The 10,618-nt window shown below is 43.2% G+C and overlaps 1 protein-coding gene across 1 annotated transcript in view; it reads left to right on the plus strand.

The window, feature by feature from the left end:
* The window catches only part of CDK6 (cyclin dependent kinase 6), a 109,902-nt gene that overhangs the window by 81,097 nt on the left and 18,187 nt on the right, over positions 1–10,618 (plus strand). The window contains exon 4 of the mRNA XM_026039430.1: positions 1,136–1,245. Within this exon, the coding sequence (XP_025895215.1) occupies positions 1,136–1,245 (110 nt within the window). The remainder of the gene's footprint in view (positions 1–1,135; positions 1,246–10,618) is intronic.

Consider the following 10,618-nt stretch of genomic DNA (forward strand, 5'->3'; position numbering starts at 1 on the left):
TGGGAAGCAAAAGGATAAATATAAACTGTCCCATCTCTGTTGTGGGTCCAGGGTGCAGGAAGCGCTCACCAAAGTACATCTGTGGACACGTGCCAATCACATGCACACAGGGTCCCCGCTGCAGGCTGTGACAAGGCCAGCAGGACGGGGACAGAMAAACAGCAGCTGCTTTACGTGGCATATTTCCCAAGGAAGGAGAATATCATTTGGAAATAACTGGGGAATGAAGCTAGGGCTGGTCTAACCACCAGCGTGTGGGCAGAGATGGTCACTCACTGCAAAGGTCAGGGATCTGCCTGGCAGCCTGTGCTCTGCTGCTTCCTTGAAAATGCCAGAAGGTCAAGGTATCTCCAGGAGTGATTTCAAAGGAAGACTAACCGAAAGCCTCAYTGCCCACAAAGCCACACTGGAGAGCACTGTGTGCCTTCTGTAAGGGGGAAGGCGTGGACTTGCTTTGTATTCAGTGCCAAAAAGTAAGTTAAAATATCTCCAGTATAAGCACAGAGCGTTTGAGACTGATGGGACACGTTCACTCAGGCCAGGACACTTCAGTTARCACCACAAAAAGCCTAACTGTAAAGGACTTAGGACAGACAAGAGCTATGACTGCAGGCATTGATGTATCCTATAGGCCAACACACCTATAGGATCTGCCTTACAGGCTTCCAGTTTGATGGCCTGGTGACTATATCGAAGGGATCCAGAGAGGGTGCTTAGAGAAAATAGACCCTGTTCAATAGTCTGACATCTGCACTGCAGATTCCAGACCTCCATGAGAAATGTTGGGGATCCCCAAGCTGTGGATCTTTTCAGCTGTTGCAAAAGAGGTGCCTGCTACTGTCAACCGTCGTACTGTCGTGCCTCGCTCCGCACGTTGTCCAGTACTGTGTTCCTGAGACCTGCAAACTTCCTGAGAAGAAGTGACCTCCTGCCCAGACTTACCCTCACTGCCCCTACCCACACTGAGCTTTTCCAGCCGGGACCCTTTTCTACACCCTGACCACGGCAGCTTGCCCCAGTCTACAAGATTTTACAATTTGGATTAAGGCAATCTGGGGCTGCACGCAACGGCTGCAAGGAGGTTGGAATTCAGTAGATAAGCATGTTCTCTCTCATGTTCCTTTTTGTTTTGCAGGTTGTTACTTTGTGGTATAGAGCTCCTGAAGTTTTGCTTCAGTCCAGCTATGCAACACCAGTTGATCTCTGGAGTGTTGGCTGCATATTTGCAGAAATGTTCCGTCGAAAGTAAGAAACATTAGTTTTTTTTTTTTCCCATGAAATTTGAAAACAAAAATGTTCAATAGCATCTAGTACAATATGTATGATCATTTTTATGTTGCAGAGGACTCATAGCATGTTTTATTTACAGCACAAAATGTCAATGTCTAGCGTGTATTCTTAAATGTTGCCATCAAGGAGCTTTTTAGTTGGTGGTGGTTTTGATTTTGGTGTTGTTTTTGATGAGAGTCTCACTGACTCTCAATCAATTGACCATCAATTGACAACAAATGAGCTTTGTTGTGCTCCTGCTACACATGAATCCACACATAGGTAAGCTAGGCTTGAGGGGCTGCTGCCCAGTGTGACTAGAGCTGAGCTCTGTGCAAGGCAGAGTTTGTGGAAGGCAGGCACAGAACTCAGCAGTCCTCCTGCTCTGCACTTTGCACCTTGGAGCACCACAGGTTTACATACTATCCTCTCTTGGCATATTTGAGATCTGGAAAGTCGCTGCAATGCTGATTTCTATGAAGAGAGGTAGGAATTTTTGGAGAATAAGCTATTTTGAGAAGGTGTAGGGTAACAGCGGTAGTAAAAGGCAGTCAAGGAAAGCAGATACGAGGCAGCTCCTCTTTTCATCGCTTCAGTTAATTTGGCTATCAGAGCTACTCTGCTGTGCAAGATTCCAGCTGGATGCAGCTGAGTTGTGAGTGGGAGAGCAACGCCTGGTAGTGGAAGCTGACATGGAGGCTTTACCAAGTAGGTGTAGAGAGGAGCAGCCCTGCCAGGAACCTTGGCAAGGTAAATCTGCCTCAGTGTCAACCCAATCACATGCAGGTTGGTTGAGATTAAAGCAAAAAGAGGATGTGCAGATCACCTAGTTTGAAGTCATCTCCACAGAGAAACTATATTTATCACTTTGTAGCAGCTAYCATGAAACCGTAGAGTGTATGTAAAGAAAATGTGAAAGAAAATGATACACTGAGCAGTCTAAAAAACTGATACAACTGACAAGAAATAGTCMTTCTGCAAGGGCCTTGAGAAACAACTATTTAGTAGCAGCACATTGAGATGAATTTATTTACTGTGAAGTTCAAAATACTAATTGAAGTCTAGCAAAAGACCTCTGTGATTCCGCTACTTATTAACGTTAGTATATGGAAAAAACATTTTTATTGGGCCTCTTGCCTGGTTCAATGGCCTGGGTAGAATTATTACACTCCACCCTCTCTGTGTCTGACTCAGAAATGAAGTCAGAAAATGAGAGAAAAGAAGAATGTGGATTTCAAGAGTATCAGTTAAGCCCTCTATTGCAAACTTGTAAGGATTTCATCTTATCCCACACACTGCCAGATTCACAATGGCATCAAGCCATTTGTATTTTTGTATTTTAAATTGCAGTCAACAAGATAATTTTAGCATTTGCAATAAAAACAAAACAGAACAAACAACTTACTAGAGAACTTTATTATATTCTCAAAACTCAATATTTTTTTCTTACCTAATTTGCAGTATTCCTGCAGATGAGTATTGCCATATACAAGCCTTACCAATTGAATTTTATTTTTCGTGTTATGACATTTGAGTCTCGCTTGCTCTCCATATCCCCAGATCCAACATATTAAATTGAATGAGCAACAGTTAAATTCTCTAATACAAATATTACGTTAATATTACAAAATCAGAGGGCTTGTTTTAGGGAAGCAGGATSTGACTGGAAAGAGAGTTTGATAAAACCAGGACTTGTATTATCCTTGCCAAATGTAGGGTCAGTCTGACATTCTCAGTCCTAGGTTTGGGAGACAGACAAGAACTGCAGAGGTCAGGAATCTGCCAAGTTTGTATTTCTATGTTGTTTCATTGCAAACAACATGACTTTTGGATGCCTCAGTGTACAGGCATGTTTTGGAAGACAAATCCAAAGCCTCATTGCCCCAAAGCTACCGTGAGCAGCACTGAGTGGTATCTCCATGGAAGGCTGTTTATGGGGTTCATTTTGCAATGCTCTCAGTGTGATATATGTTGTCTTTCCGATTCTCTTGGTGAATTGCAAAAGAAAACCCATGTTACTGTGACCTTGGTAGCAATCAACTGTAAAATTTTGCAAACTCTGTGGAATATTTCMAAAATATTGAATAAATGGAACAGCTATTTTTGCTGGAAAATGGTGGTGCCCTTAGCTAATCACCCATGTGCTTTTCAATTGGTGTTGATAGGATAAGAATATGAGAATGCAGCTAAAGCTTAGAAGTGGATGTTGATTTGACATGAAGACAGCCTCTTCTTTTTACTGTACTGCTGAGTACTTTTTCCTCTCCTTACTCTATTTTGCCTTTTCTCTGAAAGATTTTGAACCTCTATTGCTTTTAACAAATCCAGCGAGACACCTCTGGACCTTTCTTTATGATGGAGACTTCACTGGAATTGGAAATAAAATGCTTCCTAATGTCCCACAGCTGCTTATGTGGGGAGAAGGTCAGCAGTGTCTACCCTGACTTGTGCAAATGCAGTCAGGGAGCTCTGCGCTCGGGCAAGTGGCTACCTTGCTCCCTGCCAGAAAGCTTTTGGTTACCAACASGCACCAAATGGGCATTTATTCACACAGCCTTCACACCACTCCCCCACACATTTCTCTATTCCAGACTATTCTGTTTTCTCTGTTCTAGACTCCTCTGGAGGGGGAGTACCCTGTGAGAGAGCTGAGCTGGAGAACTGGTGCAGTAGCCCAGMGTTACAGAGTGCTGTATCCTGAGCAGGTGGCACCTCGTTTAGTTTAAATCACCCTTAAGGCAAGCTAGATTAAGACAAATACAAACAAAGTATTTAAAAAATACACGTGAAATAAGACAGATTGTGTATAAGAATTCTTTAAAAAGAAACAAAAAAAAATTAAATAAATCTCTAACTTTATGGGGAGTAAATCTGAAGGTTTCTTTCACCGTGCTATCCATATGACACCTTTCAGCTGAGGACTGTAGTTCAAACCTGGGGTTTGAATAGCTTTAATTATAACTATGTACATTTTACTTAAGCATGCATATTTTAAATCCACATCAAACATGCATATTTTAATTATGGTACAGATTTCCAGGCTTCACCCCTTGTGCATGGGTACGTACCACCATCCCAGCCTGCTGGGGAACRTGGTTACCAAGCTGAGGTGTGAGGCTGTATCCTCAAACTGCCTTCCTGACTCCCCAGGACCTGCACTTACATATCTGCAAGACATCGCTCAAGCACCGAGCACATGGGTTATGTAAGCAGAGGATATTCTGTCCTGGGCATGCTTTTCTGTCCACGTGCTCCACTGATGAGAGCAGCATCAAACGAAGGGTTATGTGAAAATGCCCATATATGATAGTTTCAAATTTAAAATCTTTCATCTAGTTAAGGCTKCAGTCACTTCTAGCTACATTTGGATGGACTGTCCTTAAGTAACCAAAGTGTAAATGCTTTTGTTCCAGTGACTCCATTTGATTTTGAYTAAAAGGTATGGTGCATTGATCACAATAACTAGTAAGGAAAATTGTAAGATGTCCTATTGGTGGCCACAGTCTCACTGAATCCATCAGAGACAGAGCTGGCAGAACTGACAGGAACTCAGGGACAGCAGATACCCAGTGGCTCACTAGGATCAGCAACTTTCATGTCTCATCTCAGTCAGCAGCCAGTACTGAGCCAGCTGCATTAACCTCATGTATATAGTTGTAGAAGGTACCCCTAAATAATATGATTAGGTAAAAGTAAGCATTATTTATAAAAAGCCTTCACTCCGAGGCTGAGCATTTTCCTGGCCAGTGGGAAAGGGGCTCGTATCCGCAACCTTTGGCAAATCAATCTTCACAAACTGTACAGGTATCCACTTAGACCCAGTACTAGAAAGAGAGTGCTCTCACTAAAACCTTCCCACCTCCCCAAACCAAAACTAAAGGTATTATCATCTCATGCCTCTAACTTCATTTAGCCAAGCAAAAAATTAATTACAAACACGTGGACTTTTACTGAGAACGTCCGTGCGCCAGCTCCACACTGCTGCAGTCTGCTGTTGGTACRAACATCAGTCCCACAAGACAGGCACAAATACTGTGAGGTTATTATCTATCCATTTTTAAATTTTATATCATGGTTTTAGTAATTTGTCTCATTTTTCATCTTTCTGCACCAGCACTTAACGTATGTGAGACAGTTATTGCATTGCCAGCTATACTTGAAGACTGCAGCAGAAGATAAAAGATATGACAGCTAAAATACCTGTGATGGAACAAGTTCTGTGGAGAGCACGAGATAAACAAGCTGAAAGAGCAGCAGTCATCTTTATAACAGTGTAAATGTGTCCAGTTAGGGCAGTTACATCATTGTGTGCAGGGAGCCCAGGCCTCCCTTTGTTGCTCTTGGTAGTGTATACAGATGTGATAAAATCAAAGCTTAGGGCCTAGTATGGTAACAAGGCTGTGATATGAGCACTGCATTTGGGACCTAGAGGCTCTCTTTAATCATGCAGAAAACATTTAACAGTTAAGTAAAAAGAAAAAAAAATAGCAAAACATTCATATATTCATTCTTAGATACAGTGTTTTACAGGATAGAATAATTGCAACACATCTTTCACAGTAATATCTGCTCTGTATTTATTCCATTTCCCAGACAAGTCACAGGTTATCAGCTGAGCCTGCAGTGCAGCTGCCGGATCCATGGCATGCACTTTTCCCAGTTTTCTGGTTCCAGGACCAAGGGCTAGAATAACAGTCTGTGCAAGGAGACAGGCCACTGTCCACTTTGCCATCGGATTGCACATTGCTTGTTGAAGAAAGGAAGAGCAGTGGGTATTGAAAACCATGTGGCAGTTACTGGCTCGTGAAATAGAGGATGGCCTAGTGGTTTCAGAAAAAAATARCCAGTTATGATGAAAACACCTGTTTTTGAGCTGTTTCCAAACACTGAAGCTGGAAAGTTTGAGCCTCTATCTCGAAGTGGAAGGAATGGCTCTATTTCGCTGGATCATATGAGACTGTAAAGCCTTGGCTTCACTGAAATGATTGCTGGAATTAACCTTGTTTTCAAAGGGCACTGCAGTGCTCCCAGTTCAGCATGGCAGAGTGGCACAAAGCACGGCAGAGCTCAGCTCTGTTCCTGTGCATCATGCAGCACTCAGGTCACATTGCAGGGCAGAGAGGGTGCTGTCCTGCCTTCCAGGCCCTGCTCTGCTGGCAGGGACCCTTACAAGCGCTCCATGATCTTATCTAGGAAATAAGCCTTCATAGTTAACTCCCCAGGACTGTGGGACTTTCATCCAAAATAAGGATTGCAATGTATGTGGGAGATACTAAAAACAGTCACTTATAGAGCTGATGCTGGTCCTCACAGGCCCTCCACTCTGCTCTGCATGCGACTCTGCGTAGCAGAAGCTAAACTCACAAGAGTTTAGACCAGTCTGTTAGTGTGATTATTGTTATCTGGCTGCCAAACTATCACAGAAGGGAAAAGGTAGTTTCAAAGGAAATTAGGTCATCGATATTGGAGCTACTGTGCACATGTCCTTGTGTAGAGCAGGAGGTCTCTTCTCCCATATCTTACCAGTGGACAAGGAAGTGATAACTCCTAACAGATCCTACAGGTTCTCAGCTGCTTCAAATGGCATAGGTGGCTTTTATCTCAGAAGAGATCTGCAGTCCAGTTAGTCCTTGAGTCTGGTCTTCAAACTAGCATCATTTTGGTCAGGCACGCATTTGGTTTCAATTAGCTGTTCTTCAAGGTGCTAATCTCTCACAGATGTAGTCCTTTAAGGCTGCACTTTGAAAAAATTAGGTGTACATCTGGCAACACATGTTCAACAGCAGAACCACCAATTCTGCGCCAAGCATGTTGAAGAAGAAGTAGAAGGGACGGTGAGCTTTGGGGGAAAAAAGACTCATAGAAATTCTGTTATTACAGAGAATTGCTTGGCAATTCACCATACTATGTCCTCTACTCCTCATGTATGTTGGGTTAGCCATTCCTTGGGATTAACTGTCTTGCTGCTGGATGCTTTCAAGGAACATCCAGTTGATCTGTAGGTTTCCAMATGAACACTTGCCTAGAGTCTGGCTTTATATGCATTAAGTGGCCTTCAGTTCTGTGCCACTATGCCTCTATGCCACAGGATGTCATCACCTTAAAATGTTTATGTTAATCTCACTGAATTATTCAAAGCACTTGAGACCCGGAGGCATGGAAACATTTGTTTAAATCCTGTGATCAATGGGAAATATCAGATACTGGAACAGTAGGAACAAAATACAATGGAGCTTAATATGGAGCTTGTTTTTCTTAGGCCAGTCCCTGTTCTTGCCGTAGACCAAGGGCATCAATGCAAGCAAACGTGTGACTGAAGAGCCTGTGGTTTGAATAGGACCAGGAGGAGGGAGAGACCACATATTACTATGCAACACTATAGAGAAAACTGCCTCAAACTGAAATTAATGGGAAAACTTAAAATTTACAGAGGGCAGGAAATCATGGAAACATTATCACATTTTCTTTAGGGCAGGGTTATATTCTCTGGCTTTCTGTGCTGATCTTTGTGAACAGTTGTTTGGCACACAGTCATGATCTTGTTGACCATACAGGGTTTTTAACTTCTTCCTATGTGGACAGACATTACAGATGACATGCTGGTCATATTGAACAYAAGCAAAAGAAAGTTAACCATGAAGACTTCAGTTTCATCTTACCTCTCTGCACATACCATCCATCAGTGCTGCCATGGACAGATTTGTATGGTGTATTTCAGTGACATTGTTTTGTCTCATATTACTTGCCTTTTAATTCTTGGTCAGTTATACTCCCGTGCTTCAGCATATCTGAGCATTTATTACTCACTGTTTTAGACAGGCATTGCAGATGTGCAACAGTTGGAATATTTCAGTTTGTCTGCTAGATCCTGTGATTCTCCATATGGTCAAGTTTCTCTTTTTTGCAACTCTTAACAGACCTTTTTTGCTCTCTTCTCCCATTTTCAGTAAGATGTTTTCCAATCATTTAAATACTGAAAAGAAGAAAGAAATAGATGGAGCAGAAAGGGAATCCATAGAAGGAAAAAAAAAGGGGGGGGAGTAATGAGGTATATCTGGATAATGAGAGGGAAGGAGTAATAAAGCCAAGACAACACAGACATTCAGGCAAAAGCCACCAAAGGAACACATCTGTGAACACTGCTTGTAAGTGGGGTTTCCCTTKTAAACTGTCAAAGTTCTTAAATGTGGTTTAAGAGAGAACTGTTCTCTCTATCAGTCAGCAATTTTAAACACAGACTTTGCAATCACATTATCTGGTGTTTTCCAGTGAAACTTAAAACAACGTATCTAGTGGACCAAGAGCTTGAAAACATCATAATTCACATGTCTGCSTGATCTCCGTTGGATTTTGGTAGCAGGAAAACTAGAACAACAAAGCTCGTTTTTTTTACTTTTTGTCTTTGTTTTAGCAAGCAAAGGTGGATGTTGCCACTCACAGTTGTAAAAACTACACAACTTAATTTGTACTCATTGAACCGAGGTGCTATACAGTTTTGGCCTGAGTTTATTTTTGCCATTTTTGGAAATTATCTTGTTTTGCTACAAGAATGATTTAAGTTGCAAGTGCCGTAAAGTTCACCCTTGTCCAGACTGACTGCGCTGGGAGAAGGTTCATTCCTTGGAAAGATCTTGTCAGCATTCAAAATTCCATGCTTTGCACTTTTCTTCCTTTATTCTTCTGCCATTCATGTGCATATGGGTGTGTGGGAGGCTGATGGGTTTTCCAAACCAGATCTCATAAAATAAGATYTTTTCTTCCTCCCCAGATAGGTGGCCAGCCTATTACAGAGTTTTTTTTTAATGTTACTTAAGCTGAATGGACCCAAGCTACAATTTAGCTTAGTGACCTTAGCGATCTGACAGAACAACAGTGACTTTTTGCGTCAAACTTTGCTCACAAAGGAGGCAGAAGACTGTACTGGTTCGTGTTATTCTACTTTTCTGATAAGCAGGATTGTTTTGTGCTTAATCCTAAGTCAGTGGCAAGGCTCCCGCTGGCTTTGGGCAGAGGACAAGCACACATTAATGGGGAGAGGGGCAAACAGCCACAACAATACCAATAATTACTGTGCACAAAAACGATAAGAGATCTCAAGGCCGCATCACCTCGTTAAAAATAAAGTCCCGCTTTGTTTTTTAGCTCACTTTTTCCTTCGAGCCTTGCTGGCCGATATCATTTGAAGTGCCTACGGTTGGGCTGACTGATAGCCGTTAGTCAAAGGCCGTAACTGTATCAGCCTGTGGTTGGCGAGGGGCGGTGAGAGAGTGGCAGGCCATTCACTTGTGGTTTTCCTCCCAGTTTCCAGCCGTGCCAGAGTTTCAGTGAGAGGAATAGATCTGTTGGTGAGGGAAACCGTTGATAAACCATAGAAACCAAAAACTGTCATTACCCAGGACAGAAAAACAGCAGGAGCTGTGGGACAGGGGCCAGGAGATAGTCAGAAATGGTGTTTGCTGACAGGGCTCAGAGTGAGTGTGAAGTTCAGGTGTTGAACTGGGGAGTCGGGGCTCGGGACAGGGTGTCAGAGCAGCAGTTGAGCTCCAGCAAAGCCTGTCTGGACCAGCTCTCAACAGGGTCCTCCATCCTGGGAGGGTTCTTGGAGCTCCTGCACGTGCAAATGGTCCGGCAGTAGTCTGAAATCCTCCTCAACATGTCATCTTTAAAAAATAATAGTAATAATAATAAAAAAGATCCATGAGAGGRGTGATGTCTCAGTCTGTGGCAATGTGATCTTTTTTTGTCTTGGGAAGAGCCTGCTGGGCGCTGCACAGGAGCTTCCCATGCCAGCAACATGGCCAAGGGACACTCTGCTTCTCAAAGCCCAGGATCTGGCTGCAAGGAGCTCTCCGGACTTTGTTTGGCTTGCAATAGAATTGTGTTGCTTTATTGGCTTTTCTCTTCCATAAGAAAATGCCTATGAAAGGTATTTAAACTCCAAGGTGGCAGTGACTAGCTCTTGCACTAGTGCTTCTGCACTTGTAGGTGCCCACCAAAGCTGTTAGATGTGCTTTCCATCTAAAACAAATCACGGATCTGCAGGATAGCAGTAGGAAGCAGTCCAGAAACATCTTAGGACAGCTGAGCAAAACCTAGAAACCTTCTGCAACTTCGTGCTACCTTCTACCGAGTAAATACTTGCCTGCCAGAGGAGAGCTCGAAGTGTCAGCGAGAAAACAGTAGGACATTTGGTATTTAGAATTACAGGATAGCGTTTCTGTCTGGGAGCCGCAGCACCTGGAGGCAGCTCCGCGYGGCCTGAGCTGCCCCACAGGCCTGGGGCTGCGCGGAGAGGTAGAGCAGGGGCACAGCAGGGCAAGGCTCTCGTGGCGCCTCTGCCCTCCTCTCC

Source organism: Nothoprocta perdicaria, unplaced genomic scaffold, assembly GCF_003342845.1.
Source record: "Nothoprocta perdicaria isolate Ctin4 unplaced genomic scaffold, notPer1 scaffold_23, whole genome shotgun sequence".
NCBI lineage: Eukaryota > Metazoa > Chordata > Aves > Tinamiformes > Tinamidae > Nothoprocta > Nothoprocta perdicaria.